General features: G+C 42.3%; 1 protein-coding gene across 13 annotated transcripts in view; it reads left to right on the top strand.

Moving 5' to 3' along the window:
- Window positions 1-18,090, top strand: part of HIVEP1 (HIVEP zinc finger 1) — a 150,972-nt gene extending 132,882 nt beyond the window's left edge. For 12 of the 13 annotated variants that reach the window (XM_024121661.2, XM_024121666.3, XM_024121663.3 and 9 more), the window contains 2 exons: window positions 13,190-13,701; window positions 15,286-16,458. In XM_024121661.2, the coding sequence (XP_023977429.1) occupies window positions 13,190-13,701; window positions 15,286-16,458 (1,685 nt within the window). Of the gene's footprint in view, window positions 1-13,189; window positions 13,702-15,285; window positions 16,459-18,021 lie in introns of those variants that run through there. The other variant, XM_055080243.1, reaches the window with a different exon arrangement.
- Window positions 18,091-18,809: the final 719 nt, after the last annotated feature.

The following is an 18,809-nucleotide window of genomic DNA, read 5'->3' as shown; positions in this document are numbered from 1 at the left end:
GCAGGGGACGCGGGTTAGTGCCCCGGTCCGGGAGGATCCCACGTGCCGCGGAGCGGCTGGGCCCGTGAGCCACGGCCGCCGGGCCTGCGCGTCCGGAGCCTGTGCTCCGCAACGGGAGAGGCCACGACAGTGAGAGGCCCGCGTACCGAAAAAAAAAAAAAAAATCTTTTTCTGAAAGGGTGTTTTTATAAACAGAGTACCTCAAGGTTTCAGCATCCCTCATTCTCTACCAGATGGAGTTTACAGGTTTGGGTGGAAAGTCTCGTACGATTTTTCCCTTGTGACACCCAATTTTGTATGTATATATGTATAATGACTCATTTAGAAATCTTGCTCTTCATTTATTAAATTAGGGAGCGTTATTTCTCCTGGAATTCATTTCTACTCTGACCCAGCAGCACCAAGGTGTAGAACTTTCCCCAGAGAATAGACTATCATAAAAGATAAGGACTTGATTTTTTCCTATCTTAATGTTTCCGTGTATGTTTTAAAACCTTGCCCTTATCAACTCCATAAGGATGTTGTAAGGAGTAGTGGCGTATGTTATGAAGTGTTTCATTTTACTATCAATTTAATTTTCCAAGGAAAAATACAAATTATTAGCCATATAGTCGTAGTAGAAGAAGTGACTAACTTTAAAAAAAAATAGGAGGGAAAATAAATATTTTCAACTATCATAGTATTAACCTTTGAAGTGTACATCTGCTCGTAGAAGGAAGCTTGGGGTCCAGAAGCTGGTCCGTGCCGAGTGATCTGACATGCTGGGTTCTCTCTCCCCCTGCTTCCTCCCTGCCCGTAGGAGTTTCCCGCCTTCCTGATCACACCTGGAAGCCTCCGCCTTCTCAGGGATCAGGCTCATGGCAGCGGTTCCTTCTGAGACTTCAGCCGCCAGCTCGAGATTGCTGCCTGACAGTGTATTCCCTATTTTCCTGGCCCAACAAATGAAAATAAGTGATGAAATTGCATCGCGTAATGTAGGGTCTTTCCACACATAACTTGCTGTCTTTTCCCTTTAACGATGAATAGTTTTATCAAGTGCTTTTGTATCATACTATCATTTCTCATACTCTTAATCTAATGTAACTCTGGTGTCAAGCCCACTGCACAGTGCACTGCTAGCAACCGCACTGGGATTCCATTTGCTGCGTGTCTACATAAAAAATTCAGAAAAATGCTAAGGTTTGGCCAGCAGTTAGGTGTCACAGCAGTTTCTTACCTGTGTCCCAAAAGGTAGTGATTCCAGTGGCTCTTCCGATGCCTTTTATTTTGCCCTCACGGCTGCATTTATCCAGGGACGTTACTGATCTACTATATGAAATATGCAAGTATGAAATTACCGAGTAAACTCTTATCAGTAGAATCTCTTTTGTCACCTAGGCTTTCCTAAACACAGTCGAAGTTTCTCACTTAATTATGCAACTAGATTACAGATGGCTACCAAATAATGGTGATTAAAGAAAAATAAGCCAAGTTCAGGAGCCACGTGTCTCTTGGGAAACCAGTACACTGACACATCGTCTTGATCAATACGAAAATTTGTGACATTAAGTCTTATCTAGATACTGAATAAAATTCTAAAGTAGTTTTGATAGCCACCTTCATATTTCACATCGACAGCAGGGCAGTTCTGTCGGAAGTGGAGTCCCACAGCACCTTAGGAAGGACTGTTAGATTCAGCACGCTTGTATGAAAGTCACATGCACCTGAACAGCCAGTGCTAACAGGATATGCAAGAACTTGCTCCAGATATTTACACCTTGATTATCTCAGACATCTGGGAAATGGGGTAAACTTTTTAAAGAAAAAAAACCCGCAAGGATATTATTTGGGAGCCCTGATTCTAAATGCCAGGCTTTGCAGAATAGCAACCAGAAACCTAAGGATAGTGTTTCTAAGGTTTATAGGAAAAACTGGGGGGCTTGGTCGTTTGCTCTTTTCTGTAGCACATACATAATCATCAAGAAATATCATCTCCGACCTTTCATTTATTCAACAAAATTTGGTCAAGGCTCTCCAGAGGCCAGTGTTACTACAGAGTATCCCACCATATTTATTTTTGAAAAATCATTACCATTCGGTGATGTCTTGGTCAGCTTCTGGTTTTCTGGGAAATGTCCAAGTCTTTTTGTTCTGTGTTCATATTTAATTTTTCCTTAATATCTGCCTTGTTTTGTTTACTTTCATCAAAGGTTTACTGTAGATTTATTTCTACTTATCTACAGTATTTCTTTTCCTGGTATTATCTTCAATCTTTTTCTTTTTTTGAATGTCCTAAACCTGTTTTCTACTCTCTACCAACTTGATACTCTGAATGTCATTCACCAGCAGAATGTGCATGTTCCCTGGTTGATAGAGTGCTTATTAAAGGTCAGTGTGAAGATGCTGTGATGAAGGAGCGAAGACCCCTGATTTTTTGATTCTTTACTGCCCTTAAAACAATGGGCTGTATGGCTGCCCATTTTATCCTTCAGCAGATGAATTCTTGTTCTAATTTTCAAATGGAGTAAATTTAGAGATGTTGGGAAACATTTATTTTGAATTAAGCAGAGGGGACTATAAATTTATCTAAGGCAGCCATTAAAATTTGGACATTTGACATCTCAAAGAAGTTTCCGTGTAGTTTAAAACTAGCAACTCAAGCTGTAGTTAGAGTAGATGTTCATGAAAAGTCTAATCCCTCCAGCCAGCTGCACATGTCCCTGTATTCTTGCCATGCGAAACTATATAGTCTCAGGAATTTTGTCCCTGTGTTCTTGGGGTATTAGTAAGTACTTTTTCTTTTTCACCTTCTTGTCAAAAATCATGCTGCTGGCTATTTGCTTTTCATGCCTTGATCCGAAGAATGTTTTTGTCAGCAGACTGCTCGGAATGTTAACATGTGCCCTCCACTGCCAGACTGGGAGAACCATTCAGTGTGGCAAGGTGCAACTGGAAGCACTGTTCCCACTGGAGGTTAAGTACTTAGGATGATGCGTGTAAGAGGATGGCATTAGATCACAGGATTTAAAACCTGTATCACATTTACCCCTAAAATAAATGTAATGAATTTTTCTAAATGAAGTGCTTTTAAAATGAAACCTGTAGAATATGTTTTTGTCACTGGGATGTTTACAGAAAACATTATTAGTTCTTTTAAGAGAAACTTCCACGCACGATAAGAAACCATGATAGGTCTTGGGACTTAACGGTTAAAGAAGTGTGTATGTCGTTAGTGAACAGTGCAGATACCACTGCCTTTTGGTTTACTGCCTCAAGTTAACCAGCGTTAAACCCTGGCTCATTGTATTGTTAAGATGAAAACATAGTTAAATAAAAACCCCAAACAAAAACCCATTGCTGCGGTAGTCGCATGCTTTAAACGACTTTTTCCCCAGGTTTCCCTTGTTGTTTGTCTGGATTTCAGAGTAATTTTTCTAACCATGAGGAAAACAAAAGCAGACAAATTACAGCAGTAGCAGAATGTTGAAGAAGGAGGTGCTGCCGACCTCCCAGAGGAGCGCGTCTGAGGGAGGCCCCGCCTGGCTCGGCCAGCAGGGGTCACTGTCGGGCAGCGATGGGAGGGCAGCCCGCGCTTCATCCAACGGAAATCAGATTTTGAAACACATCTTTAGGGAAGTGGTTTGACATAAATTACTTTTGAAAAGCAATATTGGTGCATTGTTTACCTCCTTTTTCCCTCACGAATTTAAATTCACAGAAAATAGAAGAATTAATTTTACACATATGTAAAATTGTACTGAGTAGTAGAAATTTTTATTTATAATGAGTTGGGAATGTATCTAGGAGGACAGGAATTAAATAGAAATTTTATAGGCCATTTATTTACGAATTTGTTAAGTAAGTATGGGTTACTTATACCTGTTCTAGGGTCCCTGGGGGATGCAGAGGGTTGCGCTACAGCCTTCACCCTGCTGGAATAGTACAGTCTACATTGTACAAACCAAGGAAGGAACAATTGTCATATAAGTATATCTTACTGGAATAATGACAAGACTCCTGAATACAAAAAAAACCTGTTTCCAAATTCTGACTTTGATGCTTTCCAGCTGTATTTAAGTCTCTTAACTTCCTGTGTAAAATGAGTTTGCTATCAGCTCTGTCACGAGTGGCTGTTAGCTTTAAACATAAAGAGTAAAATGTTGGCAGACTTTTTCTGTAAAGGGCCTGATAATCAGTATTTTAGGCTTTGTGGGCCACACGGTCTCTGGCATGACAACTAAACTTTGTGAGTGTGGCAGGAAGGCTGCCATAGACAGTATGTAAATGATGGGCCTGGCTGTGTTCCAGTAAAACTTTATTTAAAAGAACAGGCGGGAGCCACGCGAGGCCAGCAGCTCTGGCTGGGCAGCCCTGGTACAGTAGGAACTCAGTGTAGTATGCCGTCATAGTTACTATGCTCAGTAGCAGGCTGTAGCAAAACGAGCAGTGTCACAGAGTCAAAAATGGCAGGTTCTGGAGTAGTTAACGAGTCTGTGTTCTTGACCTTGCTGACTTGTGGTCGTGGGCAGGTCACTTTTCCTTTCTGGATCTTCTACCCTGCACAACTTCTGACTGGATAGTAACAGTCTTCTTTGGGGGTAGGGGTTAAGGGGACAGGGCAGTAATACGAAAGGACTTTTCTTACCATGAATCCAGAGAGCAGAGGTGTCTGGGCTTTGTTTTGGTGCTGCGGATATTTAAAAGGATGCCATTGTCTTCGGTTCATTTAAGTTACCCATTGTATCTTGTTCCGGTCACTCTAGAATATCCACCCTGTTTAACAAATATGTAATGACCCAAAATTCATTTTCAGGTTCCCAGACTTTGACAGGGGTCTTCCCCTTCAGGAGTTTTACGACCCAGCGCACGTAGAGAGATTAACACGATTCAGTCCTTATCTTGGGGAAGGAAAACTACAGAAAGAAATCCCAGCTCTTCTCAAGTCCTCTGTGAGCTGTAGGCATGTGGCTCTGCCCAGGGAGAAAGAAAGGTCCAGGGACACCAGCCTGTGCGTCTTCCCCCCATAATACTGCAAACCTTGGTCTGAAGTATGGGACGATCAAGGCCAAAGAACATTAAAGTGGAGCTAAGTAGTTTTACCCCCTTCCCCATTAAAAAGCGTATGGTATTCTTTATAAATCCTTCTCATAAATTGCATACACTGAAATTTTATATCTGTATGTAAAATAAAAAACTTTAAAGATTTATAGTATAACTAATTATTCTTAAACTTCCATACTTACTGTAAAATACAGTATATTTGTTGTGAAATTAAAAAGGTTATTAGTTTACGTTCTCCTTGGGGATTGTATTTTATGTGTTCTACTCTTCGTAATGAAATAATTACTTGAAGCTTTTAATGTCTGTACCTGTAAACATTCAACTGACTCATGCATATTTATAAGCTAGGTTATTGACTGTAGTTCATTGTTGACCTTCTTTCAGATCATTCTGTGGTTAGGTTTTTATAATATGATATCTGAGTGTGGAGACCTGTGTTTAAATCTTGGCTCTGACACTTCTGAGCTGCGGGCTTCACACTTTAAAATAATTAACTGCTTTTTAAACTTTTTAAAAATCATTGTCTGATAAAAAGTCAGGTCCTTAATTAGTCCTTGTTTTAGTTATGATCAGATAGCACTGGTCTGACTGTAGTACTAAGCCGGGTTCTCTCGCAGCCTCGATGGCTAGAACCGGAGTAGAGGCATTCAGGCATCATACATACAACCGAATAAGAACTGCAAAAATAGGTACAAGATACAAGGTAAGAATAGTGTTAGGTGCCAGATATTTAAAGAGTGTGTGTGTGTGCGTGCGTGCGTGTGTGTGTGTTAGGATGTATTTTGGAGAAATTACCTGTGCCTTTAAATTAAACAAGAGAAGCATTGGAATTTGTTTCAATTAATAGTTTCCTGTTAAATAATGGGAAAGAAAAAAATTGCTTGTCAGAAAGAGAAGTCTTGATGTGTATAATAAGAACAGCAGGGAGATGGAGATTGTGCAGGCTTACCTGAATGCGACAGAATATTGGTGTCAGTAGAGTAAAATAAAGGTCCTGGAGCATTGGCAAATAGGTTTTTTCTTAATGTCATTTTTTTTTTATATATATATTTTTTGTGTGTGTGTGTGTGGTATGCGGGCCTCCCCCTGCTGCGGCCTCTCCCGTTGCGGAGCACAGGCTCCGGACGCGCAGGCCCGGCGGCCATGGCTCACGGGCCCAGCCGCTCCACGGCACGTGGGATCCTCCCAGACCGGGGCGCGAACCCGTCTCCCCTGCATCGGCAGGCGGACGCGCAACCACTGCGCCACCAGGGAAGCCCCTTAATGTCATTTTTTAAAAGATTATTTTGGTCTTTGTAGAAAGTCGAAAAACTAGTAGAGAGAGTTCCTGTATATTCTTTATCCAGCCTCCCCTGTGCTAGCATCTTACATAACCAAGAACATTGGTCAACACTAAGAAATTAACCTCAGCTCAGGATTGCTAACTAAGGCATAGGACTTACCAGTTTTTCCCCTGATGTCCGTTTCCTGTCCCAGGCGCTCTTTCAGGATCCCACGTCACGCTTAGTCATCGTGGCTCCTCCAGCGTGTCCCTCAGTCTTTCCTGTCTTTCATGACCTTGACATTTATAGAGAGTACTGATCAGTTATTTTGTAGAATGTTCTCAATTTGGGGTTTTCTGATACATGCTCACAGCTGGATTGAGGTTATACATTATTGGGAAGGCGCCATAGGGTGGTTATGCTTTTCTTAGTGCATCATATCGGGGGTACAGTATGTCAGTATGTATTCCTGGTCATGTTAACCTTCTTTACTTGGCTAAGGTGATGTCTGCCAGGACTAGCTACTGTAAACTTACTGTTGTTCCCTTTATAAATATTAAATATTTGCGGAGATACTTGAAAACTATGCAGATACCCTATTTATGCATTGATGGATCTTGCCTATGGTAAGTATTGCTGTGGTGTTCTAATTTATCAATTAGAATTTTTCTGCAAGGAAAAGTTACCATTTCTCCATTAGTTCATTCATCCATTCATTCATTTACATCAGTATGGACTCAAGGTTATGTATTTTATTCTTTGGGTTATAATCCAGTTGTTATTTATTGTGTAGCTCAAGTTTTCATTGACTGTTGAGAGCTCTTTGAGGTCTGTTCCTGTGCCCTTTCAACATGCTGCTGCTTTTTTTTCTTTAAGTGGTTCCTTACTTTTTTTTTTTTTAATTTTTATTTTATTTATTCATTTATTTTTGGCTGCGTTGGGTCTTTGTTGCCGCGCCCGGGCTTTCTCTGGTTGTGGTGAGCAGGGGCTACTCTTCGCTGCGGTGCACAGGCTTCTCATTGCGGTGGCTTCTCTTGTTGCGGAGCACGGGCTCTAGGCGTGTGGGCTCCAGTAGCTGTGGCATGCAGGCTCAGTAGTTGTGGCTTGTATGCTCTAGGGCACAGGCTCGGTAGTTGTGGCGCGTGGACTTAGTTGCTCCTAGGCATGTGGGATCTTCCTGGACCAGGGCTCGAACCCACGACCCCTGCATTGGCAGGCGGATTCTTAACCACTGCGCCACCAGGGAAGTCCCAGTTCCTTACTTTTTGACACCCAAGATGTTCCAGCCATGGAATTCACCATTTCCCCAGGGACCTCAGGTTCACTTTACTGGAGAATGGTATTTAGGAACCAAGATCTAGCTGCTAGGTGGGGTGTTTCTGGCTACTAACCTGTCACTGCTTGTAGCCCCTCTCATTGGATAGATCTGGGAAATATGCATATTTATGCTAACTCATTCGTTAACATACATCTGTGTTTATTTCTGTATCTGTGTATGTGTACACGCGCACACACGCACACACAAATGAGAACATGAGTCCATACTGATAATTCCAGTTCCAGTCCAGTCCCACAGAGTTTATTTTAGCCTGCTCCATTTCCTTTTTTTTTTTCTTTCACCAACAGTGAGAAACCTCCTTCTCATCTACAGTATGTTCACTTATTTGTTCAACTCTAGCATACCAATAAACTGGTTCCAGAAATGCTGACCCACCTGTGAAAAACAGGTTTACAATCACAGCATAGTGTCTGTGTGCAGCTCTTTTTGTCTTTAGCCTTCACATTGTCTGGTCAGAACCCCCTTTGCCAGGGTTACCTAGGTCATGGTTATAGAGTTCATTTGTACTCAGCCATCTGTCTCAGCTTGCATTTCATCTTAGATTTCCACCGCATCCTGGTTAGTTGTGTTTGTATTTACACACCCTACAATTCACCTTAGGGTGCACAGTTCTGTGATTTTCGACAACTGTGTACAATCGTGTGTCCAGCCCCACAGTTCCACAGAGAACAGTTCCATCGCCCCAAAATTCCTCTGCGCCACTTCTTTATAGACACCTCCCCCCCACACCCAACAGCCCCTAGCAGCCACTGATCTCTTTTCCTCCCTGTATTCGTATGTTTTCCAGAGTGTCATATGAAAGGAATCAGAATAAGGAGCTTTGGGGGTCTGGCTTCCTTCACTTAGCAGAATACCTGTGAATTTGTCCATGGTTTTGTGGGCGTCAGTAGTTCATTCCTGTCTGTTGCTGAGTGGTATTCCGTCGTATCGACGTGCCATAGCTTTGTAGCCACTGGAAAGATACCTCTATTATTTTCTTCCTGCTCCTTGCTTTTGGTTTAGTTTGACTGTCTTTTTCTAATTTCTAAAGCTGAGAACTTAGATTATTTATTTGAGACCTTTCTTCTTTTCTAATAGAAGTGTTGGATACAATAAATTTCCCACTAACCACTGCTTTAGCTGCATCCCACGAATTTTGAATGTTATATTTTGGTTTTTATCCAGTTCAAAATATTTCTAACTTTTCTTTGAGACTTTCATTTCTGACTCATGGATTATTTAGAAATGTGTTATTTAATTCTGAAATATTGGGGGATTGTTCAGATATCTTCCAGTAACTGATTTCTAGGTTATTCTGTTTTCAGGCAAAAACGTAAGTATGATTTCTATTCATTGAAATTTGTCGAGGTTGGCTTTGTAGCTCAGAATATACACAATGGTGAATGTTCCACGTACACGTATAAGGAAAGCATATTCTGCTCTTTGGGTGGAACATAACTAGGTCTAGTTGGTTGACAGTATTTTTCAAGTCTTCTGTGTTCCTACTGATTTTCTATATACTTGTTTCATCAGTTACTGAGTGTAGAGTGTTGAAGTCTTCAACTGCAATTGTGGATTTGTTTACTTTTGTTTTAGCCTCATTGCTTTTTTGTTTTAGCCTCATTTATTTTGAAGCTCTGGTTTCATTGCTACACATTTAGGATTATTGTATGTTCGTGGAAAGGTAACCCTTTTATCATTATGCAATGTTCCTGTTCATCCTTGATAATATTCCTTGTTTTGATGTCTGCTTTGTCTGATATTAGCATATAGTTTTTTCAGCTGTATTTTAGTTCATTTTTAAAGGTATATCTTTCTACAAACTTTACTTTCAATCTATTATGTCTTTATATTTAAAATGGATTTCTCATCCATAATATATACTCGGGACTTGCTTTTTTACCCAGTCTAGCAGTCTCTCTCTTTAAATTCATGTGTTAGACCGTTCCTTTTATTTTTATTTTTCATGTAGTTGGAGTAAAATCTATCATCGTGCCAGCTGTTTCCTATTTGCTTTATTTTCTCCTTCTTTTTATGCCTTAATTAAGCATTTTTATGGTTCTGTTTTTCTCCTCTGTTGACTTATTTGTGTCTTTTAAGAAAATTTAGTCATCTGCCTTCAAATAATATTCCATTACTTTACATGTAGTGTAAAGACTTTATAAAACAGTGTATTCACAATTCCTCCTTTTCATCCTTTGTGCTATTATTGTCATACCATTTACATTTACACATGCTCTAAACATATAGTACATTTTTACTACTGTAGACATTAAATTATCTTTTAGAACAAGCAATTAAAATTTTTTTTTAATTTTATCTTCATTCATTGTATTTCCATTGCTTTTCTTTTTTGGGGGGTAAATATGAGTTCCCATCTGATACCAATATTCTCTGTGCCTAAAGAGCTTCCTTTAACATTTATCGTCAAGTAGGTCTGCTGGCAGTGGATCTCCTCAGTTTTTGTTTTCTAAGAAAGTTTGTACTTCTGTTTCATCTTTGAAAATTATTTTCAGTGAGCATAGAACATAGAATTCTGGGGTTTCTTGGTTTTGATTTTTCTTTTTTTTTTTTTTTTTTTCCTTATCATTGTTACTGTGTTTTTCATTGCTAGCATTTCTTTTTTTTTTCGTAGTTTCATCTCACAGATGAAATTCCCGCTTGGTAGTATATATTGTTCACCTTTCTCATTAGAGCCTTTAACATGTTGGTCAATTATTGTAAATTTTCTGCAAGTTCTAACATCTGTATCATATATCTGACTGGTTCCGATTGCTTTTCCTCTTCTGCGTATGTTTTTTCTTGCCTTTTTGTATGCCTTGTAATTTTTGTTGAAAGCTAGACATCTTGCATAAGACAGTAGACACTAATGTAAATGGTTTTTATGCCTGGCAAGGCCCTTTGTGTGGGAGTTAGAGCCTTTCTAGTCAGGAGTTGGACTGGGTTGGAGAGATTTGTTGTTGTTAAGGCTACCATCAGAGCACCAAAGCCTTCAGATTCCTATAGAGCCACTTCTTGTTTGGGGTGGGGGTTGGATTATAAGAGAAATGCTTGTTCCATTCCAGTTTTAGGTGTTTCCTTTGTGCTATGCCTCAGAGAGGGTGCTCTACACATTCTATTCTTCTCCTGGTCCTCTTCCAGCAGAATTTTTCTGTTACCTGTCATTTCAAGCTCCTTAACTTGGCATTAGGGGGTGAAGAGGAGGATGGGATGCCACCTCTGTTCTGATGCAGCCTCAGCCTTCTATGTGCACCATGTTCTCAGGTTTCTGGACTGTGGCCCTCTTGTTCTCTTTCCCTAGCTCAGCTGTTGTGGTGGACTTAGGTGGCAACCTTGTCCCTCCTTAAGGAGTAGAGTTGTGTTTTTTCTGTTATTCATTCCCTTTCCCTACTGCAGTAAGTTTTCACCAAAGTCCCAAGGGCAGCAATGCTTGTTGCCCTCCTCTTCACAGGACAAAGTGTTTGTTCCCTAGTGGAGAGAGGGGAGATGGACCTAGGGGGAGTTCCTTGCCCCTCCTAAATGCTGCTCCTCTCCCCCAGATCTGGACCACAATGGATACTTAGTGCTCTTTTCTGTGAGTGCTTGAATGGTGTTCATGACATAGAGCCTGCAAGAGAATGTAGCCCCAGAGGAGTCACACAGCCCTCCCAGCCCACGCTTGGCTCTAACCAGTCTGTCAACCATTTAGCTGACCTCCCCCGACCCGTGTCCTGCTGCATCTGCCCCAGATGACACAGCATGTGTCTCCTCTCTTCCTACAGACACTGTCTCTAGAGTTTGGGCTGTTTGATTGCCTGGGACTTCAACCTTATGATGGGTTTAAGGAAAGTCATAAATTTAAAGTTAGGCCTGTTATTAAAAAAAAAAAAAAAAGAAGAAGAAGAAGAAGAAGTAATAGCTTTTACGATAAAGCAAGTCTCACCCTAGTCAGGCTTTGTGGCAGGGTTGGCCTCTGGTGAAATCAGCCTCCCTCTCCAGTAACCTGTTCCCTCTCGTCAGTCTTCCGGTTTCTTCTGTTTTGTTTTGATTTTTTTACTCTCTCCTTTGAAAGAAAAATTTTTTCTCATATTAAAATCTCTAAAAATACATCTGATTTGGCATTCATGTGGCAAATTCAAAATATATGGGGGATGACTCTCTAATTTTAGCATTTCAAACATCAGACAAGGTATCAGAGAGGGATCTGTGAGGCAGGAGGCAGGGCATCTACCCGGAAATCACCCATTCCACGTCCAGCATGGGCATCTGGTGGGATTCAATAGATTGGTGTTATTTTATGTATGATTTTACAGCAAAATAGTAGAACCCATAAATCAAAAGACATGAAATCACATATTAGAGGAATCTAAACGTATATGTTTTGTGTTTGAATGTTTTAATCATAAAAGTAACATATGCTTGAGATAGAAAAAAATAAAAGTTCTAGTCTGTTCTATCTCCTAGAAATAATCATCCTCAAATGTGTTGGTGTTGATGCTTCAAGACTTTTCTCTAAGAACTTATCTTTGTAATATAGAAAGAATAGTAAATTAATATGCAAACCATTTGGAGAACCCAGGAAATATCCCTATTAATTATTTCTCTGTTTACATTTTTTTCTCTTCGAAAAGAACATATAAATGCAGAACTCGGTCTGATGCCTTCTTTATTATAGCTCAATGACAATGAATTGGGGTAGAGATTTTGCATTCCTCCTCCATTTAACTTTTTAAACTTTATTAGCTTTCTAAGGGAAAGTACCTCTAATTTTGCAAGATTTTGAATAGATAAGGTTTTAAATCCAGTTTCACATGAGCTTACGAGATATTTGAAACTATTCCCTGGATTATCTTGAATATTCCTTGTTAAACATAGTCTCACATGACATTATAAGGCTGATATTAATGACTTTTAATTAATGTTCCCCTTCCTGTGAAAAGTGGGTTGAGTCATTATAGAAAAAAAATGATGGGAAAATTTAGTACCTTTCTCAGTTAAAAAAAAAAAATGTACAAGGATGAAATATTACAGAATATTACTACTCAGAGGACAGTGGAAATATGCCTAAACTACTATTCAAATATAAAGGAAAATTATTCTGTTTGCAAATATGAAATACCATCATTTTTTTGGTTTTGTTTTCATTTGTTCAATAAAAGGGAGATACAAACAAGTAGACAGAGAAAAAGAGCTCAGAAAAAGAGTTGCAGTGAACTCTTTGTTAATTTTCTTTATAGAGTTCAGTCTTCTTTTGCAGGTTTTACGAGTATAATATTTGAGGCCTTTGTTTCTGGTTTTCGTTGTGTATCACCCTCTGCCTGTCTGCTCCCGCGAGGTTCATTTCACGTTCTGCATCCTTAACAAGCCTCCCTGGCCACGCCCCACTCTGTCGGCGCCTCACTCCTCTGATTCCTGCTGCACAGACTGATCTCCCCATGTCATTCTCCTCGACTAAACTGTAGCCTCTTTATGGGTCGAGCCCTCGCCTTGAACATTCCTCCCAGTACTGCCAAGCTTATAAAAAAGAAAAGGTTGCATTCGACCACTTGCAAAACATTCTATAACATACCCTCCCGGTTGTTTTTATCAGATGAAAAACAAAGATTCAGTTACGAGCGGTCTGGATACGATCTTGAAGAATCCGATGGCCCAGATGAGGACGAGAACGAGAACGAAGACGAGGATGAAGACAGCCAGGCCGAGTCGGTCCTGTCGGCAGCCCCCTCCGCCACGGCCAGCCCGCAGCGCCTTCCGGCTAGAAGCAGCCTCCAGGACTGTCGGGGTGCTGACGAGGACGTCAGGATTCCTGATTGCTTTTCTGGGGGACACACGGACCCGATGGATGTTCTCCCGAGAGCGTTGCCCACCAAGATGACCGTGCTTAGCACGGTGCAGTCAGACTACGGCGGGAAGCCGGGGTCTCCGGTGAGGACCGGGCAGCGGGCTGCGGGGGACGAGGGTGAGGCAGCCGCTCCTGGAGACTCGGCCAGGTCACCCGAGGCTGCGCCCAGGTCCCCGTGTCACCAGATGTCTGTAGACTACCCCGAATCCGAAGAGATCCTGGGAAGTTCTGTGGCAGGAAAGGCTGTTGCTTTAACACAGGTAATAACTTGGTGGTTTTCTTTTCGTTTAACCTCCTTAATATGGGGAACCTAATGACTGAAGAAATCAGTGCACTTAAATTACTCATTTACAGCTAAGTCAGTTTCTTTAACCTTATTTTTTTGTTTGATTTAAGGCCAAAGGACATTTATGTCCTTTGGATTCTTGTTAGGTATTTTAGTCAGAGTTCGTATATTGTATTACAAGTCTGTGAAAGAACCAGTATATTTACAGTATACTCATTTGTTATTATTTGTTTTTTTTTTTTTAAAAATCTTGGAATAAAAAACATGTGTGTGCCAACAGAGAATGTGAGTCTTGGGACCTACGTATTCCACGGCTTGCTCTGAGATGATCTTCCTCTGGCATCGATGTGATGGATTTGCACTAAATTATCTGAACATTTTGCATTTTGCCCCTGTTAGCAGGCAGCTGCCAGTTTCCGCGGCAAAGTTAACGTGACCCAAAAAACGTATTAAGAAGTGCACTTTGCTTGAATGATCAAATTGCTGTGACAGCTTAGGAAAGCTTCCTGCCCAAGAACTAGCTCAGGGCCAGACTCAGGCCTCGGGAAAGTCACCCTCCATGTGTGCTGTGAATGATTTCCTGCTTTTACAAACCCCGGTGGGCTTGTGAGGAATCCCTTCTTCTCCCTCATTGACAGTTCTCTTACCTCTGGTATGGATTGATAATTGTAATAGGATTTATTTCTAAATGCGGCAGATTTTGGTTTGCTGGTTAACACTGGAGAAAACTAAAAAGACCGTGAAAAGATTGGATTTCTGTAGCCTATCCTGCATTAATATAATTTAATTACGCTCCTATTTAAGCAACATTAAATTAGTATATACATTAGTGTAGTTCTATAATACGGATCTACCAAGAAAAAGCTAATATTTATATGATAATCTTGGGTGGAAGGGAGGATTGGTGAGATTTATCCCTTCTAGTAACATTTCATTACTCTCACGTTAGTCACCTGTGCTCTAACCTTCTCTGTCCCCAGATCTCTCACACACCTGCCAGTGGCTGGAAATCTAGTTTTCAGTAGACAGTTCGTAACACTTAGAATAAATGAACAAATGAAAACCGCAGACCTTTTCGTTAGTGGCAGCCCTTTATTTCATAAATGAAGAGTCCTCCAGTTAATTTTTCCCCGAGTCGATACTCAAAGCCAACTAATATCTCAAAATTTCTCAGTAACTCCTAATCTCTAAAAGAGGGGGGAGCCGGTGGTGCCAGCAATAATAGAAACAACAACAATGGAAGAAGAATTACGGCCCCCTCTCAGGGTTAATTTCAGTATAACGGAGATGGTATCCAGGAAATCTGTTTGACACGTGTAAAGTACTCCGCAAAAGTTGTTGCTGACCTTTGTAAAGAGATGAAGAGTGTAACAGGTTTTAAGTTGGAAATTTATTGTTTAAATCAAAATACAACTTGTAGCAAGCTTATCGTTTTCATAAAATACAAGTGTACATACGTTTACCTCAGGAGGAATAGACTTCACAGGAGCTGAAAATTTTAGCTCAGTGACTAATAAGGAAGCTCTGCCATCAAGGACCGTTCCGTCTTGTCTTTTAGGGCCCATCATCCGTGAGCCTTCCTCCTCGGGGCGTTGAGCGCAGCCCTCAGCCGGGAGGGGCGCCTCCTTGCAGGACCTCGCCTCGGCCCGGCGCTCAGGAGCCCAAGCAGCAAGTCACCCTCCATCCGCCTCCAGGCCTGCCTTCTCCGCAGACGCACCTGTTCAGCCACCTTCCTCTGCATTCCCAGCTGCAGTCAAGGACACCGTATAATATGCTTCCGGTCGGGGGGATCCAGGCGGTCCCTGCCGGCCTCACATACTCCACGTTCGTGCCCATCCAAGCTGGGCCAGTGCAACTCACGATCCCCGCTGTCAACGTCATTCACAGAACTGTGGGCACCCCCGGGGACTTGACCGCCGAAGTGTCCGGCGCTGCCAGCCCCTCCGGAGTGGCCGAGTTGAGCAGCGTGGTGCCCTGTATTCCCATCGGCCAAATCCGCGTGCCAGGCCTGCAGAACCCGAGTCCGCCGGCCCTGCAGCCCCTGCCGGCACTGAGCATGGAGACCGTCAACATTTTAGGCCTGGCCAGCGCGAACCTCGGCCCGCAGGTGCGCCCGCCCGGGCTCGCTCTGAACGCCGCCGTGGGGCTGCAGGTGGTGACCGCCAACCCTTCCTCCCAGAGCGGCGCCGCCCCGCCGGCGCCCATCCCGGGCCTCCAGATCCTGAACATCGCCTTGCCCACGCTGATCCCCTCCGTCGGCCAGGTCACCGTGGACGCCCCGGGGGCCCCCGAGAGGCCCGCTCCCCCAAACAGAGCCCGGGAGGCGCCGCCCAAGCAGCCCTCGGCCGCCGGTGCGCACCCGGGCGGCGGGAGCGCGTCGCCGCAGGGCTCGCCCCGAGTCCCGCGGGAAAACGCACCGGAGGGTCTAGATCCACCTGCCCCGGCCACAGACCACGCCAGGCGGGACGGCTCCAGTCGCCTGGACGCGGGGACGGCCGCCTCCGGGAATCACCCGAAGCCCCGGCACGAACTCCCTGCCGCCCCAGGCAAACCAGCATCCGGGCCCCAGCCGTCCGGCCGGCAGCCTCGCCCCCTGGACCGGGAGGGACCCGCGGCCCGGCCCCCGGCCCCGCCCCCGGCCCCGGCCCCGCCCCCGGCCCGGAGGCAGGCCGCGCAGTTCAGCGATGTGAGCAGCGACGAGGACGAGGACAGGCTCGTGATCGCAACCTAGGGGCGTTTTATGTGGGGGTTGGGGGTTTTGTTTGGTTTTGGGTTTTCTGGAATTTTTTTTTTTTTTTTTTTTATAAAACATTTACGGTTTTTTTTAAAACCCCTCTTTTCCTAAAAGCACATTTTTCTGGCATACCGCCCCCGGCCCCGGCCCCGCCCCCGGCCCGGAGGCAGGCCGCGCAGTTCAGCGATGTGAGCAGCGACGAGGACGAGGACAGGCTCGTGATCGCAACCTAGGGGCGTTTTATGTGGGGGTTGGGGGTTTTGTTTGGTTTTGGGTTTTCTGGAATTTTTTTTTTTTTTTTTTATAGAACACTTACAGGTTTCTTTGAAAACCCTCCTTTCCTTAAAGCACATTTTTCTGGCATAAACTCATGACTAATCTTTGTGCAATCATGAACTTTTGACCAATAATTGTTGTTTTGTGTCAGCTCCAACCATTTTTGTACATGTTGTATAGACAATTGTGCCTTTTAGGAGTTTTATGTTTAGAAACTGTACAGATTGTTGAATATCTCTATACATAAAATATATATTATATATGTATATGAAAACCAGGTAGTTACTTGTGTTGAGCAAAAAAACCTGTCAAATAAATCCAATGATTAAATTATATGTTGCACTGTTAAATATAAATTTTTATGGCTGTGGGACAGAGTTTCTGTGTATAAATTAGTACGTGAACTCCATATTTATTGTATTCATATTAGTCTTTGAAAATGGGTCTGTCCTTCTTGCGTAAGACAGTAACTTTACACTTCAGACAGAGTTTCTCTGTTATGTTTCAGTAAAATATCGTTTACTGACTTTACCATCGCTTTAGTTGTGCTTTCTTTGTGTCACGTAGGGGCCGGCAATCTACAGTCGGAAGATAGCCCTAGGTTAACATTCCTTCCACACTTGCCCCCCCTCCACCCGTATTTTTGAGAAATTGGGGCTTTATAGTGGTGTTACTGCTGTGTGAAACTCACTGAAATCCGTTTAGCCAAGCGACCAATTTTTCCAGCTTGTGAGGAATAATTCTGTAGCTATTAACTTAACTTATGAGGAGATTCAGTACTTGAGAACACTTTCTGTAAGTATACATAGCATACGGACAGAAATGAGCAAAGTTCCTAAAGGTGGATATGACAGCTTCTGGGAATTGTAAAATAAGTTACAAAACAGTCGTCCGGAGAGCTCGGCTTGGGTGAGGTGCATGAAAACCCGTACCTCAGGCTTCACCCCAGGTCTGGGCTTGAGCCTGGCCTCTTCTTTCCCTCAGCCCTGATCGTTATACCCGGAGACCTCTGTCCGGTACCAAACTACAGGGGGTCTGGGATTTGCAGAAGAACCAAATTCAGACTTCAAAATTACTTCAGTTGACTCTTTTGAGAGACGATTACTCCCTGTCCTGAGAGGCTTAACGTATTCAGAAAAATGGGGAGGGTACCCACAATTACCACTGCAGTGATTTGCGTTATTACCTGAGCATTGTAGATGCTTCATTTGTGAAAAAAATGTTTTAATGTTGGAATTTGAATACTTAGCACATTAGTAAGGCAATGTGTTCATGTTTTTAAAGGCCTACGCTGTGAAGATTTCAGCAATACGAAGTTGGTGAGACAACAGTGCATGAGGGAAATATTCTAAGGAACTTGGGGTCCTCCTTTAGCCCCTGCTTCAAATCTGGGACTTTGGGAAAAGTGCCTGTCATCTGGGCATGCGGGCTCTCATCTAAATTATGATCTCTAAAATGTGCCCCAGCCCCGGTCGGCTGTGATAGATGAGTGATGCTTTTGATGCATGCTTCAATTTACATTTCTACTTTTCCACAGCTTAAGTAACAAAATTCTCAAAAACAATAAAACTACATTTTATATTCCAAGATGTATTTGAAAAGAATTCTGGACACTTCTGTCATACGAATTGTATCGCTCTAACAATAGAGTTGTTGAAAATGAGGTCCATTATCTGTCAGATTTCTCAAAATAAGTTTTAACTTTGTGTCACACCTCTTATTACAATTTTAATGCCTAAAATTTTAAAGCAGTGTAATAAACCTATTTTTGTTTCCTAATCACATTTTAGGTACATATGACTTATCTAAATTCAAAAGTAATGCTAAGAATTTGGGCATTGAGGTGTTTTATTGTTTGTTTGTTTTTTAGTTTATATAAATAGAATTTTCTTAATTTGAAGAATTCCTGTATTTAACAAAATACTAAATGTTGTGATATGCTTGGATGCTCCCTTGAAAATTTCATAATGCCCTAACATACCATAGGCTTATTTTGTACTCTTGACTTTTTAAGATTCATTACATTGTACACATATCTTTAGTATGACTGGCTATAATGCCTTCATGTGGCT

The sequence above is a fragment of the Physeter macrocephalus genome, chromosome 18 (genome assembly GCF_002837175.3).
Source record: "Physeter macrocephalus isolate SW-GA chromosome 18, ASM283717v5, whole genome shotgun sequence".
Taxonomy (NCBI): Eukaryota; Metazoa; Chordata; class Mammalia; order Artiodactyla; family Physeteridae; genus Physeter; species Physeter macrocephalus.
Note: the sequence above shows the minus strand (reverse complement) of the source record. Positions and strands in the feature narration are given on the sequence as shown.